Source organism: Podarcis pityusensis, assembly GCF_964106645.2.
Source record: "Podarcis pityusensis genome assembly, chromosome: 4".
NCBI lineage: Eukaryota > Metazoa > Chordata > Lepidosauria > Squamata > Lacertidae > Podarcis > Podarcis pityusensis.
In genome coordinates, this window is record NC_138027.1 from 2,505,632 (window position 1) to 2,529,230 (window position 23,599).

General features: G+C 48.7%; 3 protein-coding genes across 8 annotated transcripts in view; 1 reads left to right on the forward strand and 2 right to left on the reverse strand.

The window, feature by feature from the left end:
* Positions 1 to 17,612, reverse strand: part of LOC308476324 (uncharacterized protein) — a 43,596-nt gene extending 25,984 nt beyond the window's left edge. Inside the window, exon 1 of the mRNA XM_081003863.1 lies at positions 16,013 to 17,612. The gene's annotated coding sequence lies outside the window, so the exon portion shown is untranslated. The remainder of the gene's footprint in view (positions 1 to 16,012) is intronic.
* Positions 1 to 23,599, reverse strand: part of LOC308475059 (uncharacterized protein) — a 343,827-nt gene that overhangs the window by 182,206 nt on the left and 138,022 nt on the right. For 2 of the 6 annotated variants that reach the window (XM_081001830.1, XM_081001831.1), the window contains exon 2: positions 893 to 1,385. In XM_081001830.1, the coding sequence (XP_080857956.1) occupies positions 893 to 1,294 (402 nt within the window). In that variant the 5' untranslated portion in view covers positions 1,295 to 1,385. Of the gene's footprint in view, positions 1 to 892; positions 1,386 to 2,546; positions 3,029 to 23,599 lie in introns of those variants that run through there. The other 4 variants (XM_081001833.1, XM_081001834.1, XM_081001828.1 and 1 more) reach the window with 3 other exon arrangements.
* The window catches only part of LOC308475087 (uncharacterized protein), a 171,835-nt gene that overhangs the window by 107,402 nt on the left and 40,834 nt on the right, over positions 1 to 23,599 (forward strand). The window contains exons 3-5 of the mRNA XM_081001920.1: positions 18,811 to 19,303; positions 19,649 to 19,730; positions 20,001 to 20,083. Of these exons, the coding sequence (XP_080858046.1) occupies positions 18,902 to 19,303; positions 19,649 to 19,730; positions 20,001 to 20,083 (567 nt within the window). The 5' untranslated portion in view covers positions 18,811 to 18,901. The remainder of the gene's footprint in view (positions 1 to 18,810; positions 19,304 to 19,648; positions 19,731 to 20,000; positions 20,084 to 23,599) is intronic.

Below are 23,599 nucleotides of genomic sequence, written 5' to 3' on the forward strand. Positions count from 1 at the left end.
AGAGGGTGTGTTCTATCTCACGACTAATGAGAAGAATCGCCGGGTTTGTTTACCTAGCCTGCCGGAGGTCGCAGACGGACGGTAAACACAGTATCTCGCTCAATTGCCTCGGGGGAGGCCAGGTACCTCTGACTGTGAGCCGAAGATACTAACTGGTTTGCTGTTTTTCACTGTTCTCTCGGTTTCTTTGTTAGAGAGACAGGTTGCTTCTCTGCTCTCACAGAGGCAAGTTGCATGTTTGTATTCTCTCACCATAGAGTGGAAATAAAGTTAAGAATGTGGCACATACTGCTTATCCTTCTGCTGTGTGGACTACTCTGCTTGGGCTCAAGATAAGAAAAGCCTGTATCAGCTTCAGATGGGCCGAAGCTGGTCAAAATCTCTCACACACATCAACACTACCAGCTTTCACCAACCAACCAACCCAAACCAAACTAACATTTCTCACTCTATATATACAACCTGGTGCAGGCCGCTGACTCATGCTGACCCAGCTTTTTAAGCATTAAAGAAACAGCTGCCAATTTTTAGCCGTGACAAAGAACCCTCAGATGAGTTGGAAAACCAACAGAATGACACCAGTGGAGAAAAGCCACCTTCCTCCTTACCCAGTGGCCTCTCTCTGGTGTCCAACGGAGGCCTCTCTGCCTCACAGGACTCCAGGTCCATTTCTGCAAAGAGATCATTCCCCTGAAAAAGAAACAAGGATTCAAAACAGAGAATGGGGAGAAATATTAGTAAAAGAATGACAAAGACAAAAACATTCAAGGTGTTACATCTCATTCCATGGATGCCTTCCCATAAAACAGATGGGCCAACAGTAGAGCATTATGGGATGTTCTCCATCCTCTTTGGAGCCCCTTGGGAGTATCCAGAGGAAAGTCTCTCTCACCTGCTTTCTCTCCTCTGCCTGACTCAGGAGGAAACCTTCGACCAGGGCCACCGCCTGGGAACTGGTCTCCGCTCCGCACTCCCTCACCCAGCACTCCATCTCCGGGGGAAGGACAGCCAGGAACTGCTCCAAGATCACCAGGTCCAGCATCTCAGCTTTCGTGTGCCTTTCTGGCTTCAGCCACTGGCGGTCAAGGTGGTAGAGTCGGCTGCAAACCTCTCGGGGTCCTTTGGCCTCCTGGAAGCAGAACTGCCTCACCTGCTGGCTCTGCACCTCTGAGCAGAGGGTGTCCTCCTCACTCAGGATCTTCTGCACAAAATTTTCCCAGAACCCCCCACTGCTCCCAGTTTGGATGACATGGCCTCTTCCTGCTCTAGGGCCAGCTGTATCTCGCTCATCCATCTGTGCTCTCAGGAAGCCTCTGAGAGATCGGAAGGAACCTTTTGGTCTTCTGCCAAGTTCTGTCTGTCTGAATGAGAAGCTCTAGCAAATCCTAGAAAGCAAATACATTGTTCTGTTACAAAAGTTGTACAATATCAGGAGAAGAAAAAGGTTCCCTGAGCAAGCATGGATGAGTCTTGCTGGGAACTAGGGCTCGACTACACCACATCCCAGACCATTAGCTATCTTTTGGGGAGTAAAGAGGAGTAAGAAGAGAAGAAATATGTCTCTAGCCTTCTAGCAATGCAGAATGTGGAGGCAACTGAAGGGATTTCTGGGAGATGAATCAGCCTTGTTGCTCCTGCCTTCCAGTCAATGCATGAAGTCAGAACTGACTGACAAGGAAGTCATTTGTATCTTGTGGAAAATGGATGCTTGGCTCTAGTGGGGGTCCTCACCCGGGGGTCCTCAGGAGTTGCTTCCCCCCACCCCCACTCCCCTGCTTCTGTCTCCTTTTCTTGCACTTGGACTCTCTGCCGCTCTCCAGGCAGACTCCTGGGGTGGGGTCCGTTTTTCTTTGCTCTGAGGGCCAACCCGCTGAGGGCCAAGTGAGTTGTGCCAAAGACATCTCCTTTGAAATTTAGGTGGGTAATTTAGTATTAGTATTCTAATAGATAGCTTAACACAGACAGACATTGATGCCAAGGTCCCTGGAGGCTCAGTGAGTAGCAGCGCCCATTTCTGGCTGCTTTGCCAGCAACAATCCCTTTGGGACAGAGAGGATGTGGTCCTGGGATGCCCTGCTCTGGGTGCGAGGGGATTGCTGCAGTGGCCTCCGTGGGGAGCTGCCCTGGGAGACGACTGGGAAACTGGTCCCCAATGCAACAGCCAGACTCTGGGCTGGGATCCCTCTCTTTATTCCTGGCCTTCCTCTCCCACCCTTTTTTTCGGGGGGGGGGGGCTAGTCCACCTCCTCGTCTGGTTTTGGAAAACCATTTGCACATGTTTCCTCTGTTGTGCAATGGCGCTGAGCGATGTCACACAGAGTTAAAGTCCCAGGGACTCCTTTGTTTAAAGAAGGGAGATTTTTTCTGAAAGGGGGGGCGGAGGGCCAAATGAGTTTGGGACCCTCTGATCTGCAGGAAGGAGAGCGTGGCAGACCTGGCCCCTCCCTGGCAGGACCCTCTCCTCCCTGACTTGGGGTCCCCCACCCCTGCAGGAGCAGATCAGGCCCCCCAGGCCCCCTCCCCTGCTGCAGCCCTGGGACCCCCACCAGATCCCAGAGAGAAAGGAGACTCACCAGATCCCAGGAGGGGGCAGCGAGGCAGCCCTTGCAGCAGAGACACAAAGCAACACCCCCCCCTTCCTTGCAGAAAAGGACTGGGGAGGGAGGGGCCTTGGCTCTGGAGGACCTGGCCCCCCCTTGCTTCCTGTCCTCTCTAGGAAGGCAGCTCGGTTCCCTTTAACCCTTGCCAAGCCGAGTCCCTCCAGCTCAGCCCTCTCTCGCTTGGCAGAACCTCAGATTCTTATTATTTTTTATGGATTTAGGGGGCACCTGCCCCCCTGGCTGCGCCACTGCCCAGATATCCTTTTGGGGGTGAGGCTCTTGGCTGGACTCTGAGCATCTCCCTCCCTTGGCCAGAAACCAGAGGAAGAGCTTGCAGGGAAAAGGGCTTTGCAGGAGGCAAGGAAGCTCCTCCTAGAATTCAGGAGTGGAGAGATAGGAGGGGATCCCAGGGTCATCTAGTCCAACCCCAGCAATGCAGGAATCTCAGCTAAAGCATCCATGGCCGATGGCCGTCCGATCTCTCCTGAGAAACCTCCAAGGAAGGAGAGTCCACCACCAAGGGAGACCTTTCCCTGCCCAACTGCTCTTAGATGTCCCTCAAGGCAGCGGGTCCTGAGTTCTAGCCCTGCTGAAACCATTGCACTGGCTGCCAAGGAGGAACCAAGCAAAGTTCAAAATAAATAAATCCTATTCTCGTCATAAATGAGTAATACTTTCCTATGCATGCTTTTTATACTAATATACAAAAGTATGCCATTCCCTTGTCCAGAAATGATTAATTGCTAATTCAATGGACTGAAAATGGATGGTTATTGTTATTATTATATTTAGGGAAGCTTTTAATGTTTGATGGACTATTGTATTTTAATATTTTGTTGGAAGCCGCCAAGAGTGGCTGGGGAAACCCAGCCCGATTGTTGGGGTATAAATAAATTATTATTATAATTAATTAATTAAATTGATCAGGTGACTGTTCTCCTTTCGAAAGAGGCAGGTGGAATCTCCACGATTGCTAATAGCATAACATTGAAAGGCTAGTGAAATATGGGGAGTCCTTGAGTATCTGTTTGGCATGCAGAATGTCCCACGGTCAACTCCTGACATCTCCTGCAAGAGCTGGACGAAATCCCTGCCTGAAACTCTGGGGAGCTGCTGCCAGTCAGTGTAGGCCAGGAGTCCTCATCCAGCTCGCCAGAGTCATGAATTTGGCCTGCATGGCCATTTCAGAACCCGCCAAGTGTCCGAGGCTGAAAGCATCTCGCCGCCCACTCAGTCAGTCCCTGCTGAGGTAAACGCTACTGGCGTGGTGGCAGCTCTACCAATGAAAGGCCAGGGGGTTTCGCCCGGGGACGGGGAAGTGAGGCGTTCCCAAAGTAAAGGAAAGATTGAACTCTGATTAATAAGAATACACACAGAGGCTTGAACCAGCAAGACTCTGGGAAGGGTGCGTATAATAATCTCTGTCTGTGTCTCTGTGTACTCTCTGTCTGGCCAGGAGGACAACAATCATTATTACCTTTATGTGGACCTGTTTCCTGGCCCTAAGATTAACAGCCTAAGATTAACATATCAGAAAAGCTACAGCAAAGAAACTGCCCCCTGTCTTTGATGACCCAGGACGCCTGCCTGTCTAAGTGGGTACGTGACTTGTGAAGAAAGAGAAATGGAACAGGGATGCAGAGGAGTGGATTGATCAAGAATCATATGAAAATAGTTTAAACCCAGTCAACGCAATGCTTTCATTGCTGACACAGATGGCTTACTCTATATTTGTTATAAATCCTCATAGCAATCCCACCTGATCACTACAGGAAGTGTTGTCTTTTGGCTTGAAGAGCGAAGCTGAGGATGGCGGAGAAAGGCAGACTTGGGTCAATTCTCTTTCGTTACATAGACGTTTACTTCAAGGGTGGGAGAAGGAAGCACAGTCCTATTTCTGTGAGTGGAGCAGGGGTCTTTCCACTCATGTGATTTACATGCTCTGAAAGTTGGGATCCATTTTGTTATTTTAATTTTAAAAGGATGGAGTGGAACTGGATATTGACCATCTTGTTAGCCTGGGGAGCCACATTCTGGTTGAAGGAGGCCAGGACTGGCCCCCCAAGGCTTGGGATGTCCCTCCTTCCCTGCCGTAGGACTTGGAACCCAGGAGAAAACTCTTGGAATAGCCTTGCCAGGTGCTCAGGGACGGACTCACCTGTCCCCATGTCCTTCTCTTTGCAGATGTGCTGCGGTTGCACATCCCTCTCCCAGGGGTGAGTATTGGAGAGAACCAGAGCAGGGACTCAGACCTGCCCTCCTTGCCCCCCCACTCTGCACTCTGGGATGTGGAGAAGCCCTCCCTTCGTGAGGAACTGACAGCCTGACTTTTGCCTTTCTGCCAGCTCACCTTCAGATTAACACAGCAAGGTTGGACTAGAAGCACCGTGGACTAGAAGCACCTTGTGGTCCCTTCCAACTTGTCCATTCTATGATTCTATTACTCCCCCTCCTTTCCACTCACCTTTATAGGACCTTTTGTTCTGCCAGCTCACCTACAGATCAACACAGCAAGGTGTGCTCTGCTGAGCCACAGAGTCAAAGGTCTACTGGCAGCTGCATCGTGGATGGAGGAGCATCTCTCAGATCTGACTCCACTTGGCTGACCAGAAAGCAGCATTTCCGCCAAGCCTTGCGGGACCTTGCTCCCCCTGGCGACTCATTGACTAACCTTGTTGAGAGCTGGAATGTCCAGCTCTGGTCACTGTAGAGCTGCAAGAGGTGAATGAGAAGATCAGGGCGTGTGGTGGTGGAGGAATCAGGTTCCCCGCAGAGAAAGGCTGGTTTTGATGAAGGAGACGTTAGTGGGAAATGTGGCGGCGGGGGGGGGGGGGACACACGACAGAAGAATACAGAACCATGTACAGGATGAGGAAAGTGGAGAGCCGCCACCCCCACCAGCTTTGTCAGACTAAATTGGCCCAATGAATTGATGGGTGGGAGAGGAGAAGCAGACAGGAAAGGTCCTCATACAGCAGCGTGCAGACTGCTTTTTCATTTTCTTTGTTTGGACACAGGGACCTACACTCTGGCCAAATCCAGCTAGCAGGCTCATCCCCTCCACACAAACACACAATTGTTTTCTTAACATGAAACAGGATTGCTAGGCAAGGGTCTATGTGTCCATGAGGAGCCATGGAGGAAAATGCTGGCCTGTTTTCTTCTTCATGGCAGGGTCGCAGTGACCTGTTCTCTGGCTGGGTCCAGGAGGAGAATGCCACTGTCTAATGCCACCCACTTTTATTCCCCCACCTTCATCCTGCTGGGGGTCCCGGGGCTAGAGGCGCTTCACTCCTGGATCTCCATCCCCTTCTGCCTTGGCTACCTCGTTGCTCTCGTGGGCAACTGCACCATCCTCTTCATCATCAAAACGGAAGCCAGCCTCCACCAGCCCATGTTCTACTTCCTCTCCGTCCTTTCGGCCATCGACCTGGGCCTCTCCACCTCCACCCTGCCCAAGACACTGGCCATCTTCTGGTTTGGCCTTGGGGAGATCAGCCATGGGGCCTGCCTGGCTCAGATGTTCTTCATCCACAGCTTCACGGGGATGGAGTCTGTCGAGTGTTTTGTAAGGCTGGGAGAGAAACCCCAGAGAGCGGTTGCTGCCAATCAGTGTAGGCCATCCTGAGGTAGATGGATTGACGGTCTGATTCAGAACTCTGCAGTTCTTTGATCCTGGCAAGCTGGACTCTGGCCCAATTCACTGCAGTGCAATTTGGGGCAGCGGATCGGGAGGGGCAAGAACTTTTCAACAATGTGCACCAGAATTGTTGTTGTTGCTGTTGTTGTCCTGCCTTTCTCTCTGACAGGGGCTCAGGGCACAGAAATGGCTCCTCTTTCTTGAAGGGCCCCACAGACCTCATGAGACACCCGAGAAGATCCCCTTGCTGCTTTTTTCATAAATCAGCAACAGAGGTTGCATTTCCTTATTTATAGGAGGGCTGTTGCTAAAGCACATGACATGCTCTTCACGCTTAATTATGTATTAGGAACACAGGCACAAATTATTTCGTGTGTGTGCATATTTGCAAACTACCCCCATCTCTGGGCAGTGAGACTCTAGGGGCCCCAGGTCCATATAGTTTTATTTACTCACAAATTCAACCAGAGTGTAGGATGGAGGGGCTCACAGCATGGACACCCCCAGCAGGTCTGGCTTCTCCATCTCTCGCAGCTTTGGCTCCGGCACAGAGGAAGCTGGTCTCTGGGTCTCCCACAACTGTCTCTGGGTCTTGCTTTCCTAGCTAGACAGCCCCCCCCCATTAGCCTGGGTTGCCCCCCCCCTTGCTGCAGCTCTTGCAACCCAGCTCCTTCTTTGGAGATGCTGAGGAGGACACTCTATGGCCAGCAAGGCCCTTGTCTTTTTTTTTTTTTTTTAAATAAATTTTTATTAATTTTCCAAACACAAAATAAAAAAAACAAACAATACACAATACACCAACATACAAACATATAAACATGTATAATTTCATAGCCATTTTTTCATAAACCTTACTTTCCGGACTTCCCCATACCTCCCCTTTTCTGCATCCTTGTTTTATATTTCTTCAGCAACTCCTCACAACTAAATATTCAATTCAATTTCTTTTAAGTTCTTCTAATATTGTTAATTACAGCTGCAATTCTCTGTTTCCCAACCCCTTGACATTTTAACATTCCTGAATTTTACAACAAGTTCTAAGATAAACTTTGAATTTCTTCCAATCTTCTTCCACTGTCTCTTTCCCCTGGTCACGGATTCTGCCAGTCAACTCCGCCAGTCCCATGTAGTCGATCACCTTCGTCTGCCATTCTTCCAGTGTGGGTAGTTGTTGTGTCTTCCAATACTTTGCTAGAAGAATCCTTGCTGCTGTGGTCGCATACATAAAAAACGTCCTGTCCTTCCTTCTCACCAATTGGCCGACGATGCCCAGGAGAAAAGCCTCAGGTTTTTTAGGGAAGGTCCATTTAAGAACCTTCTTAATTTCATTATAGATCATTTCCCAAAAAGCTTTTATCCTCGGGCAGGTCCACCAAAGGTGATAAAAAGTACCTTCAGACTCATTACATTTCCAACATTTGTTATTGGGCAAATGATAAATTTTTGCAAGCTTGACTGGGGTCATGTACCACCTATACATCATTTTCATAATGTTTTCTCTTAAGGCATTACATGCCGTAAATTTAATACCGGTGGTCCACAACTGTTCCCAGTCAGCAAACATAATGTTATGACCAATATCTTGTGCCCATTTTATCATAGCTGATTTCACTGTTTCGTCCTGTGTGTTCCATTTCAACAGCAGATTATACATTCTCGACAGATTCTTAGTATTGGGTTCTAACAGTTCTGTTTCTAATTTTGACCTCTCCATCTGGAAACCTATTTTCCTGTCCTGTTTAAATGTCTCGTTTATCTGAAGATAGTGCAACCAATCTCGCACTTTGGACTTTAATTTCTCATAACTCTGTAATTTAACTTTTTCCCCATCTTGTTCTAAAATTTCACAATATTTTGGCCATTTAGACTCCATATTAAGTTTTTTCACCTCTTTAGCTTCCATTGGTGACAACCACCTGGGAGTTTTACTTTCCAATAAATCTTTATACCGCATCCAAACATTATATAATGCTTTCCTAACAATATGGTTTTTGAAACCTTTATGCAGTTTTACCTTATCATACCATATGTATGCATGCCAACCAAATCTATTGTCAAACCCTTCTAGATCCAAAATGTCTGTATTCTCAAGAAGTAGCCAATGTTTCAACCAGCAGAAAGCCGCCGATTCATAGTAGAGTCTTAAGTCCGGCAGGGCAAACCCCCCTCTATCTTTTGCATCAGTTAGAATCTTAAATTTTATTCTGGGCTTTTTGCCCTGCCAGACAAATTTAGATATATCTTTCTGCCACTTCTTGAAACAGTCCATCTTGTCCAAAATCTGCAATGTCTGAAATAAAAACAACATTCTAGGCAATACATTCATCTTGATAACAGCAATTCGACCTAACAAAGAGAGTTTCAATCTTGACCATATTTCTAGATCTTTCTTTACCTCTGTCCAACATTTGTCATAATTGTCCTTAAATAAATTCACATTCTTAGATGTTAAGTTTACCCCCAGGTACTTTACTTTTTTCGTTATCACTAAACCTGTTTCATTCTGAAACTTCTCTTTTTCAGCCAATGTTAAATTTTTGTCCAACACTTTCGTTTTCTGTTTGTTCAGTTTAAATCCTGCTACTTGACCAAATATCTCAATTAGTTCTAATACTCTTTTAGTACTAGTATCTGGCTGTTGCAAAGTCAGTACTAGGTCATCTGCAAATGCCCTTAACTTGTAATGTCTAGCTCCGACTTGTACTCCTTTAACCAACTGGTCTCCTCTAATCATGTTTAACAAAACCTCCAGGACTAATATAAAAAGTAAAGGGGATATTGGGCACCCCTGTCGTGTACCTTTTTCTATAGATATTTCTTCCGTAACCACATTGTTTACAATTAACTTTGCTTTTTGTTTAGAATATATTGCACCTATACCGTTTTCAAACCCTTGACCTACCCCCATCCCTTGGAGATTCTTCTTCATAAAGCTCCACCCAATATTGTCAAAGGCTTTCTCCGCGTCCACAAAAATTAAAACAACCTTCCTATTGATGTCCACTTCTAACAGTTCCAAAATGTCTATAATGTTCCTCACATTGTCCGACATATGTCTCCCTGGAAGAAAGCCAGTTTGGTCCTTATGAATCTCCCCTACCAACACTCTCTTCAGTCTTTTTGCCATAATGTCTGCAAAAATTTTGTAATCCACATTGAGTAATGATATAGGGCGGTAGTTTTTAACCTGGTTCTTTTCAGTCTCAGTTTTCGGTATAAGTGAAATAAAGGCTTCTTTCCACGACTCCGGTGCCTTTTTCCCCTCCAAAATTTCATTACATACTTCCTTCAGTGGTTGTACTAACCATTCCTTCAACGCTTTATAATATCTGGCGGTCAAACCATCTGGTCCTGGAGATTTTCCCAATTGCATCTTCTGAATGGCACCCTCTATTTCTTGTCCTGTTATTTTCTCATGCCAGCAAGGCCCTTGTCTTGCCAAGAAACTTGTCTGTGGGAATCGTGCATCCATAATGCTATGGAAAGGGTGAATGTCTTCTAGAATTCTCTGGTGTCACCAGAAGAGGAAGCCGTTCTTTTCAGTCAGGTCTGTTCTCAACTGCAGAGGATGAGTAGCCTTGGGAGTCTCTTGGGGAGATGGAAGTGATGAAAGGACTGAATCCACGAGGGAGAGCTACTTGCTCTGAGATGGGGGGACCTTCGGGCAAAGGCCAGCAGAGAAGGGATGCTGTTGGCTGCTAGTTTCTGTTCCTCCCCGCTTTCCCAAAGGGCGTAACATCTGAGGTTCTGCGGGAGGAAAGAGCGTCTCTGGGTCAGGGGCCAGTCAGGGCCAAAGCGGCCCTCCGCTGCCCCCACCACAGAGTCCCTGTTAATGGTTTCAGAACTCACAGAGTTAAAGAGTTCTGGTGACGTCTCTTTCCTGAGGCGTGGTTAGAAACACTTAAGGGAGGGGTTTGACTCCGTGTGTTTCAGTCTGACTCTCGGACGCCATGCGAAAGGGAGAATGTGTCAGTTCTCGCCAGGTCTGAATTTATGGTGTTATTCTTCATGATTAAAGACAAGAGTAGATAAGGACTGCCTTGTGTCTGCTCTGATTTATTCCACACGTGCTGCACTTTGCTTCTCACCGCTGTGTTTCGCTCTGCTACCGGCAAGAGAAAGAGGCCTGAGGAGGACTTTTGCAGGAGGCACGGATAGCTTGCAGAGTTTCGCAACGGAAGTGTGCCAGGCTCCATGTTCAGTCTCTGTGTACACTCTTGTCCGGTGTAATCTCAAGAGGTTATGGAAGCTCGCCAAAGCTTTGAAGCATTGCAGGAACGTCCCACGTGTGGGGGAAGCCAGCAGGAAAGTTGCTGGGGTCCAGCTGGAGCTCTGGAGCTGTGTCTTTGAAGCTGGAAGGAGCTCGCTGGGAGGAGAAGCCGATCTGCCGGAGCCGGGAGACGTGAGTAAGCTCAGCCCCCGGGGAGGAGGAGATGGCTCAGTCCCAGGAACACGGCTTTGAGCTCAAGCTGCCGTGTGCGAAACTAACTCTTAACTCGTGGCTAGAGTGGAGTTATTTAGCAGAGTCAAAAAGCTGCGTGGGTGATGCAACATGTCTGCGTGAGGAGCTTGGAGAGAGGCAAGCTGCTGGGGGCCCTTTACCCATCACTGGGGGTGCAGGAAAGCGTCCTGGGAGCCCTGTGAGCAGTGGGGGGGCGGTGAGCGGTAAAAGCTCAGTGAAGCCTCTTTTTCCAAAGGCTGCCAAGAGTTGTTTGCGTCGTGAGTCGAAGCCTGGGAAACAGGAAGGTGCTGAAGGCTTCAAGGCCAGCCATCTGCTGCAGAGGGAGATACGTGCTGCAGAGCTGTCTGGGAAATCTGAGATAAGTCCAGTCTTCAGAGCAACGCAGGAAGTTGCGGTTACGGACGCTGCCAAGGACAGGTGCAGCCAGACGTTTGTTGGCATGGCAACGCTACAGAACAATGCCAGCAGGGACACAGCTGTGAAGTGGGTGTTGGATTCAGGAGCGAGTCATCACCTGATAACGCCATCTGCTGGGGAGCTGCAGAATTGCAGAGCTGTTTTGACTGGAATGACTTGTAAATTAGCTGACGGGACAAAACGAAATGTATCTAAAGCAGCAAATGTCTATGTTTCTGTTTTGCAGGCTGAGCTGGAGTGCTTCATTGTACCAGGGATGAAGTGTTGCCTGTTATCGGTTTCTGCTCTGGCGAAGCAGGGATACAAAATTTGTTTTGAAAATAATACCTGTTCCATTTTCAGAGGGGGGAAGCAACTTGTCAACGTGGAGAGCAAGGACAATCTCTTTGTTCTGGAAACACCTCTGGAGGGTGGTGGGAATGCAGGGAAAGCACAGGCGCAGTGTGCTAGTGTTCCCAGCCATGATTCATGTGTTCATGTATGGCACAAGAGAATGTCTCATGCTTGTCTGGAGGATGTTAAAAGGTTGCCAGGCTGCACCAAAGGTTGTAAAATCACGCCATGTGAGGGATCCCTAGTGTGCAGGGCATGCAGCAAGGTCAAAAGGTGCAGGTTTCCCGGGGTAAAGAGGGTAACCACAAAACCTTTTGAGTTGATTCACACAGACCTTACAGGACCAATGAAATGTGAGAGTCTGGGTGGGGCCAGGTTTCTGCTATTGTTAGCGGATGATTTTACTCAGAATTTATGGTCTTTTTCTCTCAGGTCGCAGAGAGAGGCGGCGCAACTCATCCAGGATTGGGTTGCGGAGGTAGAACTAAGGTTCTCCACCAAGGTGCAAGAGTTCAGGAGCGACCGTGGGTCACAGTTCACTGGGTCTGCTCTGAAGGAGTTCTTCAAGGAAAAGGGAATTCGTCACCAGGTGACGGGTGCAAAGTCTCCTCAAGAGAGAGGCGTGGCAGAGCACAGGAGTGAAGCACTGGCTGAAGCTGTCAGGGTTTTACTGTGTGACTCTGGGCTGCCTCAGAGCTTTTGGAGTGAGGCTGGGAAGTTTGCCAGCTTTATTTTTAACAGGTCCTACAATCACGATGTAGGTGACACACCGTATTTTCTGTTGCACAAGAGGAAGCCACAGGTGCATTTCTTCCGTTCGTTTGGTTCCAAGGCTTCAGTGCCAATACCAACAGCGCAACGGAAGGAGGGTGGTCCTAGGTACCAGGACATGATTTTCTGTGGGTATGATCCTGCAACAAATGGGTGGAAGTTTGCATACCCAGAAGGTGATCAGACCACGCTGCTGGTCAGCAAGCATGCTGAGTTCTTTGAGCAGGGTGGTTGGTCACAACCTAGGTATGGTCCTGATTTTCTCTCAGAATGTCTGTCCGATTCTGAGGGGGAGGAAAGGGAGGAAGAAAGGGAGGAAGGAGAGGCAGAGGCGGAGCCTGTTGCTGAAGACCAGGTTGCCGATGATGGTCAAGCACAGGGGTGGGTTTCTCCACAGGTTAAGAGGGAACCCAAGAGTGAGCCTTCATCTCCTGTTAGCCAAGTGCAGGAAGCCCGAAGACGCAGCAAGTCAGAGGGGGAGTCTTCTGAGCTTGCTGGAGACACACTTGCTGACCCCAGTGGGTCAGGAGGAGCGCCCGAGGTTGTGCTCCGGCGGTCAACTCGGACCACAAAGGGGATTCCACCGGAGAGGTTTCAGGTCACCAGTGCGTGGGTTGGTTTCGCACAGTGTGATTCTGGGAGTGTGGAAGGGATTCAACAATTGCCTGGGATGGATGCCAGTGGGAGGCAAAAGGCAATGGGAGGTGAGTTGAACTCAAAGAGGTCTGTAAATAGGGGTTCACAGTTTCCCTCAGGATTCGTGACGAGAGGGGGTGTTAATGGTTTCAGAACTCACAGAGTTAAAGAGTTCTGGTGACGTCTCTTTCCTGAGGCGTGGTTAGAAACACTTAAGGGAGGGGTTTGACTCCGTGTGTTTCAGTCTGACTCTCGGACGCCATGCGAAAGGGAGAATGTGTCAGTTCTCGCCAGGTCTGAATTTATGGTGTTATTCTTCATGATTAAAGACAAGAGTAGATAAGGACTGCCTTGTGTCTGCTCTGATTTATTCCACACGTGCTGCACTTTGCTTCTCACCGCTGTGTTTCGCTCTGCTACCGGCAAGAGAAAGAGGCCTGAGGAGGACTTTTGCAGGAGGCACGGATAGCTTGCAGAGTTTCGCAACGGAAGTGTGCCAGGCTCCATGTTCAGTCTCTGTGTACACTCTTGTCCGGTGTAATCTCAAGAGTCCCTGGCTCTCGTCTATATTATTGCACTTTATGTGTTGTTCATGTGCAAGATAAACATTTGATAATGTGATAAGACTATATAGAAGAGTATTGTTTATGTGACTGCACACCCAGTTACGTCTTGTGTGTTTGTCCATTCCAGGAACAGCATTCCTGACCCAGATTTTCACAAGAAGTCCCTAAGATGATTCCCCTTTCAAACAGGATACGTGAATCTAAGCCAGTAGGGTACTCCTCTCTGGCAGACGGACAACCCCGTCCCCAAAGCCCCTCCCTCCCCCACTTCCCCATGGCGGTCCCCCACACCACCCACTACTCATCAGGATGGCTTTGGCCGCCTCCTGCTTGGAGCCGTTCTGGCTTTGGAGCCCCCTGAGCTGAGCTGCCTGGCAGTTCTGGATCACCTCCAGCAGGTACAGCTGATCTTCCTCCAGCAGCTGAAAGGCAAAAGTCAGTCTGTCAGTTCCTCACGAAGGGAGGGCTTCTCCACATCCGAGAGTGCAGAGTGGGGGGCAAGGAGGGCAGGTCTGAGTCCCTGCTCTGGTTCTCAATAATAATAATAATAATAATAATAATAATAATAATAATAATAATTTATTATTTGTACCCCACCCATCTGGCTGGGTTTCCCCAGCCACTCTGGGCGGCTTCCAACAAAGATGAAAGATACACTAAAATGTCACATATTAAAAACTTCCCTGAACAGGGCTGCCTTCAGATGTCTTCTGAATGTCAGGTAGATGTTTATTGCTTTGACATCTGATGGGAGGGCGTTCCACAGGGCAGGCACCACTACCGAGAAGGCCCTCTGCCTTGTTCCCTGTAACTTGGCCTCTTGCAGTGAGGGAACCGCCAGAAGGCCCTCGGAGCTGGACCTCAGTGTCCGGGCAGAACGATGGGGGAGGAGACGCTCCTTCAGATATACTGGACCGAGGCCATTTAGGGCTCTAAAGGTCAGCACCAACACTTTGAATTGTGCTCGGAAACGTAATGGGAGCCAATGTAGGTCTTTCAAGACCAGTGTTATATGGTCTCGGCGGCCGCTCCCAGTCACCAGTCTAGCTGCCACATTCTGGATTAGTTGTAGTTTCCGGGTCACCTTCAAAGGTAGCCCCACATAGAGCGCATTGCAGTAGTCCAAGCGGGAGATAACCAGAGCATGTACCACTCTGGCGAGACAGTCTGCAGGCAGATAGGGTCTCAGCCTACGTACCAGATGGAGCTGATAAACAGCTGCCCTGGACACAGATTTGACCTGTGCCTCCATGGACAGCTGTGAGTCCAAAATGACTCCCAGGCTGTGCACCTGGTCCTTCAGGGGCACCGTTACCCCATTCAGGACCAGGGAATCCTCCACACCTGCCCGCCTCCTGTCCCCCAAAAACAGTACTTCTGTCTTGTCAGGATTCAACCTCAATCTGTTAGCCGCCATCCATCCTCCAACCGCTTCCTGACACTCACACAGGACCTTCACCGCCTTCACTGGTTCTGATTTAAAAGAGACGTAGAGCTGGGTATCATCCGCATACTGATGAACATCCAGCAAAACCTCCTGATGATCTCTCCCAGTGGCTGCTTGTAAATGTTGAAAAGCATGGGGGAGAGGACAGAACCGAGGCACCCCACAAGTGAGAGCCCAGGGGTCTGAACTCTCATCCCCCCCCACCACTTTCTGAACACGGGCCAGGAGGAAGGAGCGGAACCACTGTATGACAGTGCCCCCAGCTCCCAGCCCCTCAAGACGGTCCAGAAGGATGTTATGGTCGATGGTATCAAACGCCGCTGAGAGATCCAGCAGAACTAGGAAACAGCTCTCACCTTTGTCCCTAGCCCGCCGGAGATCATCAACCAGTGCGACCAAGGCAGTTTCAGTCCCATGATGAGGCCTGAATCCCGACTGGAAGGGATCCAAATGGTCCGCTTCTTCCAGGCGTGCCTGGAGTTGTTCAGCAACCACTCGCTCAGTTACCTTGCCCAAGAATGGAAGATTTGAGACTGGGCGATAATTGGCCATCGTGGCCGCATCTAAAGATGGTTTTTTAAGAAGCGGTTTAATAACCGCCTCTTTCAGCAGGTCTGGGAAGGCTCCCTCACGGAGGGAAGCATTCACCACCTCACGAAGCCCATCGCCCAGTCCTTCCCGGCTAGCTTTTATAAGCCAGGATGGGCAAGGATCAAGGAGACAAGTGGTTGGTTTCACTCATCCAAGCAGCCTGTCCACATCCTGGGGGGTAACAGACTGGATTTGATCCCACACAACTTGACTAGACAGGACTCTAGCACTCTCCCGCCCTGGCCCTGCTCCCACGGTGGAGTCTACTTCTTCCCGAATCTGAGCGATTTTATCTGCAAAAAACTTTGCAAAATCATTGCAGGAGATCATGTGGCCCGTACTGGGCCCCGATGTCGCAGGTGGTTCCGCTAAATTGTGAACCACCTGAAAGAGTCGCCTGCTGCTGTTTTCTGCAGATGCAATAGAGCCACTTGGTAGGCTTGACGTTGAGCTCTAACCCGTGTCCGGCCCAATCCAGAATGAGTTTTCCGTCACCGGCGCTCTAACCGTCTCAGCGATTGCTTCATTGTCCTCAGCCCTGGCGAAAACCATGGGGCTGTCCAGCCTCCATGCAATCGGAGAGGGCACTTCGAAGCCAGACAGTCAATACCCTTAATTAGCTCTACATTCCAGCGGGACACCAGGGAATCAGCTGAAAGGCCATCAACATGGGATAAAACATCCCCAACCACTCTCTGAAAATCATTTGGATCCATTAAGTGGTGGGGGTGGGTCATCCGAATTGGTCCCACCTTCCTGCAAGGATCCGACCAATACACTTCTTTTGTTTCAGTTTCACTTAGTACCAGATCACCCACATCCATAGAGGTAAACCCCAGGTCCAAGGCATGTCCGCGACTATGAGTTGGGCCAGACTTATTCAGGGACAGCCCCATGGAGGCCATGCTTTCCATGAAGTCCTAAGTGGCCCCTTGTAAGGTCATGTCAGCATGGTTGTTAAAATCTCCTCGGACAACTAATCTAGGTGTCTCCAGGAGAACATCCACCACAACCTGAAGCAGCAGGGAATCCTTGGTGTAGCGGGGAGGTTGGAACCCCAAAAGAAATCCTGTACTGCCCCTATGGCCCAACTTCCAGAACACTTACTCAGAAAACTGGGTCTTCCTAATAGGACGCCTGGTACAAGCTAATGACTTCCTAAAAATCACTGCAACCCTCCCTCCCTGCCCACATGACCTGGTTTGCTGTGCATAAGAGAAACCTGGTGGACAAACAGTGGCAAGAACAGGCCCATCTGCTTCATCCAACCAAGTCTCTGTTACACATGCCAGGTCAAGTCCTCCATCCACAATTAAGTCATGGATGACAGCTGTCTTGTGAGTCATTGACCTGGCATTGCACAGCAGCACTTTAAGATGTGGGTCTCCCTTGCTGATTCCAGTATCCTTCCAGTATCCACCAGACCCGGAGGCAGGGATAGTCCTCAAACAACGACTAAACCTGCCTCCTCGGTAATGACATTAGCATAGCTCCTCCTCCTTTCTGTGATCACTGAGATCTGTTGTGGCCTGTAGAACTTGCCCCAGCCATTCTGTTGGGTGGGGCCCACTCCCCAGCAGTCCTGTCCCCCTCTTCTTAAGAACCAAATACAAACTATATAATAACTATACAGTAGGTCAGTAGAAACTAATTTAAAAAACAAGAACAGCACACAACAACTTACATTTATACTGAAATTAAACTAATCCCCAGCCCGAACTAAACGTTTATCCCACCCCCAACAGAGGAAAAATCCAAGACTCAACATTGGAAGCGCCACAGATTAAAAACCATTTTAAAAGATTTGCCCCAGCCCCAGAGTTTCTTCCAGTGAGTCTGGGCTCCCCAGGATTCACAGCAGGGCAATGTCCCTCCGGCCTCCCAGGAGTCTCTTCTGTTGAGCAGGGGGAGTCTGGTCCTCACCCCCCAGGCCAGGTGGGAAAAGGCCTTGCAGGGAGCAGGTCTTCCTTCCAGCACTCAGGGCAGCAGCAGCAGCAGACTTGGAGATTTGAAAGGATTTGAGGTGAGGCATCATCGGTCTGCGTCTCATGTGTTCTGTGTTTTAAAGGTCTCTGAGATCTCTTGATGAAAGGAGGGAGATGCTGAGAGTCCAGCCAAGAGCCTCACCCCCAAAAGGGTGTCTGGCCATTGGCGGAGCCGGGGTGGGAAGCTGCCCCCCCCCGAAATCCATAAAAAATGATAGAAATCTGAGGTTCTGCCAAGTGAGAGAGGGCTGAGCGGGGGGGGGGGGGGACACTCGGCTTTGAAAGGGTTACAGGGAACCGAGCTGCCTTCCTAGAGAGGCCAGGAAGCAAGGGGGGGCAGGTCCTCCAGAGCCAAGGCCCCTCCCTCCCCAGTCCTTTCCCGCTTCGGTGTCTCTCCTGGGATCTGGTGAGTCTCCTCTCTCTCTGGGATCTGGTGGGGGTCCCAGGGCTGCAGCAGGGGAGGGGGCCTGGGGGGCCTGATCTGCTCAGCCGGGGGGGGGACCCCAAGTCAGGGAGGAGAGGGTCCTGCCAGGGAGGGGCCAGGTCTGCCACGCTCTCCTTCCTGCAGATCAGAGGATCCCAAACTCATTTGACCCTCCGCCCCCCTTTCAGAAAAAATCTCCCTTCTTTAAACAAAGGAGTCCCTGGGACTTTAACTCTGTGTGACATCGCTCAGCCTCGTTGCACAACAGAGGAAACATCTGCAAATGGTTTTCGAAAGCGGGACGAGGAGGTGGACTAGACCCCCCCCCCCAAAAAAAAAAATGGTGGGAGAGAAAGGCCAGGAATAAAGAGAGGGATCCCAGCCCATAGTCTGACTGCTGCATTGGGGACCAGTTTCCCAGTGTCTCCCAGGGCAGCTCCCCACGGAGGCCACTGCAGCAATCCCCTCGCACCCAGAGCAGGGCATCCCAGGACCACATCCTCTCTCTCCCACAGGGATTGTTGCTGGCAAAGCAGCCGGAAATGGGCGCTGCTACTCACTGAGCCTTCAGGGACCTGGGCATCCGTGGCTCTGTGTGTGTTAAGCTATCTAATAGAATAATCATAATAAATTGCCAGCCTAAATTTCAAGAGAGGTGTCTTTGGCCCCGCCCACTTGGCCCTCAGGGGGTTGGCCAGATACATACCTGGCCCTCAGAGCAAACATTTGTTGCCTCCACATTTTGCATTGCTAGAAGGCTAGAGACATATTTCTTCTCCTCTTACTCCACTTTCCCCCCCAAAAAAGATAGCTCATGGTCTGGAATGCAGTGCAGTCCAGCCCTAGTTCCCAGCAAGACTCATCCATGCTTGCTCAGGGAATCTTTTTCTTCTACTGACCTACAAATTCTGTAACAGAACAATGTATTTGCTTTGTAGGATTTCCTAGAGCTTTTCATTAAGACGGACAGAACTTGGCAGAAGACCAAAGATTTCCTTCTGATCTCAAAGAGGCTTCCTGACAGCACAGATGGATGAGCAAGACTCAGCTAGTCCTGGAGCAGGAAGGGACCATGCCATCCAAACTGGGAGCAGTGGGGGATTCTGGGAAAACTCTGTGCAGAAGATCCTGAGTGGGGAGGACACCCTCCGCTCAGAGGTGCAGAGCCAGCAGTGGAGGCAGTTCTGCTGCCAGGAGGCCAAAGGACCCCGAGAGGTTTGCAGCCGACTCTACCACCTTTGCCGTCAGTGGCTGAAGCCAGAAAGGCACACGAAAGCTGAGATGCTGGACCTGGTGATCTTGGAGCAGTTCCTGGCTGTCCTTCCACTGGAGATGGAGAGCTGGGTGAGGGACTGTGGAGCGGAGACCAGTTCCCAGGCGGTGGCCCTGGCCGAAGGTTTCCTCCTGAGTCAGGCAGAGGAGAGAAAGCAGGTGAGAGAGACTTTCCTCTGGATACTCCCAAGGGGCTCCAAACAGAACAGAGAACATCCCATAATGGTCTGCTGATGACCCATCTGTTTTCGGGGAATGAAATCTAACACCCTTAAAGTATCTGTCTTTGCGTTCTCTTTCTAATATTTCTCACCTTTCATTTACTGTTTTGAATTCTTGTTTTTCTTTCAGAAAAGGGATCATTTTGGAGAAATTGATGGCCCATGCTTTTTCTGGGAAGACATCCATGGAATGAGATTTAACACCCTGAATGTTTTTATCTTTGTCATTCTCTTTCTAGTATTTTCCCCCATTCTCTGTTTTGAATCCTTGTTTCTTTTTCAGGGAAAGGATATCTTTGCAGAAATGGACCTGGATTCCTGTGAGGCAGAGAGGCCTCCGTTGGACACCAGAGAGAGGCCATTGGGTAAGGAGGAAGGTGGTTTTACTCCATTTGGTCTCATTCTGTTGGTTTTCCAACTCATCTGAGGGTTCTTTTCACCTTGTTTTGGGGGGTGACAGTTGGGAAGAGGGGTCCAGAGGAAGGGACAACTAACATATGAAATGGGCACAAACATCCAAATGCTTTCAGCAGGTAAGTCTTTCTCAAAGGCCCATTTGTAGTTAGAGATGCCCTGTTTCACCTGTGAGAGAAGCAGGCACTCCTGGCGTCTTGCTTATGCTTTTTCCCTTGCAGGTGACAGAATGATGGCAGCAAGACCTCTTTATCCGCCTTTTCATGGGGGCAGAAGGGAAGCAGTGGCTGTGGAACCAGATCAGGTCAGGAGAAGCTGCCTTGTGGGGACAGAGGCTGAGGGATGGAGCAATGTCATGGACTGGTTGGGCACAGAGGAGTGGTGGGAGGAAGCAGCCAGGGAACCAGGAAGGGAAGATGGCTCAGAGTCCAAGAAGTGGAGGTGGAGGAAGGATGAGCGGTCAGAGGGAGAAGCCTGGGAAGAGGAGGTGTCAGAAGCAGAAGAAGTAACAGGGCTTAGTGAGCTGGGAGTCTCTGTGGCAGAATGCTGTGCAGAATCAGAGGCAGAAGAGGAAGGAAGCGAGTGGGAGAGGAAGGTCGAGAGGCAGAGGTGAGTCAGGAGAAGGAGGAGCTACTGGGGGCTCCCTCTCCTTCTGCCAGAAGCCACCCTCCCTGCTTGTCTCTCAGAGCCAGCAGATGGCTTACAATGGAGGAGCAAAGGCAGGCTGCACACTGGCGCACTGTTCAATTGCTTGCAAGAAGCTCGAGAGAGGAGGGGACTTGGAAAGCTGTGGGGAGCCGGGAGCCTTCACTCTTTGCAACTGTTTTTGTGCAGGAAGAGGCTCAGGGAATGAGCTGCTGTTCTCATGAGGCCCGAAACTCAGCCAAGTCTGTGAATATCGTGTTCTTGCTAAGAAAGTGTGAACTCCAGCTGTGAACTGTGGGATTTCCCTCCCATATAACTCTGACACCAGCCTTCTGAATGTCGCCAGTAGGATTCATCTGTAGTTGCAGTTTTCATGGAATCCTAGAGTTGAAAGGGACCCCAAGGGTCATCAAGTCCAACCTCCTGCATTGAAAGATCATCCAAGACAGATGGATATCCAAACTAGGCTTATTTTATTTCTAAATTGATCATTGAATGCTAAAATTGGTTTCTAAGCAGTGAACAGATGAGAACAAATAGTGGCCAGCATTCACCTAACCAGCCCCATCCGTTGCAAAATGGGGCCTGCCCCCCACTCCTCCCCCTCTCCATGCCTCCATGAACCCCTTGAATTTGGCTCTAGGGCATTGGAAGGGAACCTCCCCAGAACAACTCACAAGGAGAGGAGAAAGTGGATCCTTCCATCGGGGAAACTGGAATGCTTGCGTAGGCAGAATAACGTGCAAAACATAAGCTGGAGTACCACCTATTTGCACAAAGATGAATACCTGTAATTAAAAGCAGAAAAAAAAATTCAATTAAAGCATTAAAATAGGTGCCCATAATTAAAATGTGCAGCAAAGCAAGCTTATTGAAATAACACAGCAATTAACAGGAAGAAAACCACAGAGCATTGCGTAGCAGATCATATTTCTGCTGTCTCAGAGGAGGACATTTCCCTTTTTCTTTTAGGGTCCAGTGTGCTTTGAAGAGGTCGCTGTTCGTTTCACGGACGAGGAGTGGGCGTTGCTGGATCCTGACCAGAGAGCTCTGCATAAGGACGTCATGGAGGAGAATCGTGGGATCGTGGCCTCTCTTGGTAAGGCTCCCTGTGGGATCGTCCTATCTGACTAGAAATTCAAAAAATACCTCTATGTGACAAACCTCATATATTTTCACAGCGCCCCCTACAACACCTGGGAACCTAACACCCCCACAAGAAACAGCAAATTGCAGTTTTTTCTATGAACCATTTTCCTCTAGTTCTGCCTCCCTCTACCACAGTTGGGCTGATCTGAACTGCCCAGGCATCTTAAATGTCAGCTTCAGAGTTGTTAGGAAAGATAAGCAGCTTCTATCAGGTTTTCTGTTTTTGTTTTTGCTCCTGTCAGTCTTGGGTTGACCAAAGAGATGACTGACACTGGAGATGGAGGGGATGCCATGACTGGGCCAAACAAAATCCATCCCAGAGCAGAGCCAGGCTTATTGAATCTCAGGCAGTAGTAGCAGTGATAATAATAATAGTAAAAATAATAATTTTTATTTATATCCTGCCCATCTGGCTGGGTTGCTCCAGCCACTCTGGGCTGCTTCCAACACACATATAAACATGATACATAAATAATAACAATCTGATCGCATATAAAAAGTACATTAACTTTAAAATGATCAACTTATACTAGTGGCCAAAATTGTGGATACCTTTTATGAAAAGTGCATTTCTGAGATTTGATGGCTCATAACACCACTTTTTGGGGAATAATACCATAAAATTATATAGCAATGGAAAGATAATTTAATGAAGAATGTAATGCAAGAAATTTTATGAGGGAGTATTTATTAGAACAGCAGTCATAAAGAAAAAAGTTGGTAACCTTTAGCTTTAATTACGGCCTTAGCATGGAGCGAACCAGGTTTTTAGTTCTGCAGCTGGAATAATGTGAAACCAAGACCGAATTATTGCCTCTATTAATTAGGCTTTATTGGTGGGTGGCTTCAGACTAACAAGTTTCTTTAGTCGGCTCCATAGACTTTCACTTGGGTTAAGGTCTGGGCTATTCCCAGGCCATTCCAGCAGTGGAATATTATTATCTTCAAACGACCTTTTGCACACAGCAGCAACATGACATGGAGCTGAATTCTGTTGAAATATAAAATAAATAAACAAATATTTATGCAAACATATGTAAATGCTTCAGTATATGGGGAAAGATCACATGCAGAACGCTTCAGTTTGGGCTCAAGTATTTCATTTATGTATTTTGGGAAATTTACATTTCCAATGTCAGTGTATGACTTCCTTTGTCTCCTCAGCCTGGTCCTCAGACCCTTGTCGGCATAAAGGAGTCCACAAGAAGAGTGCCCTTGCAGAGTATTTTCTGCTTTTATTCTTAAAAGTCTTTATTTGCAAAACAGCCGACCAACTGTACACACATCAACACTACCAGATTTCACCAACCAACCCACACCCAACACTAACATTGACCACTCTATATATACAGGTACAATTAGGTGAAAGGTTGCATGAGTCATTGTAGGCCGCTGACTCATGCTGACTTAGTTCTTTTAGCATTAAAGAAACAGCGGCCAAATTATAGCCGTGACACCCATTAATGACACAATTTCATAACACTAACTGGGTGTTTCACGGTCGGTGTAATGCATGTAGGATGTAAATCTTTGATTCTTCTACTCCCATATTTCAGGCCATCACAACCAAGCAAGGAGATTTGGGTCTCATCGCTCCAAATAACACTATCCCATTGTTCCGCTGCCCATATACCATGGGTTTAATCTTTTCAACCTTTCCTTGAGAGAGAACAATGGCTTTTTCCTTAGAATTCTAGCATTTAGACCAGTCCTTGCGCTCAACTTCACATTACATTGCACCATGTCGTCTTCTATACACCCAGATGATTTTCTTCTGTCACGTGGGCACAGTCTCTCCATTCTTCGATCATCACTTGCTGTTGTGCACCTTTTCCTGCCTTTACCAGTCTGATTTTGGAGTGAAGTGAGTTTCTTCTTTTTTAAAAATAATTTTTATTAACAGGCCAATTACATCACATTAATTCCAAAAAACAATAATTCCAAATTACATAGCCAAATTTTTTAACATTTTTGTTGGGGCTACCCATGCTTCAAGCTCCGAAAGGGATCCGATTATCTCTCTTGC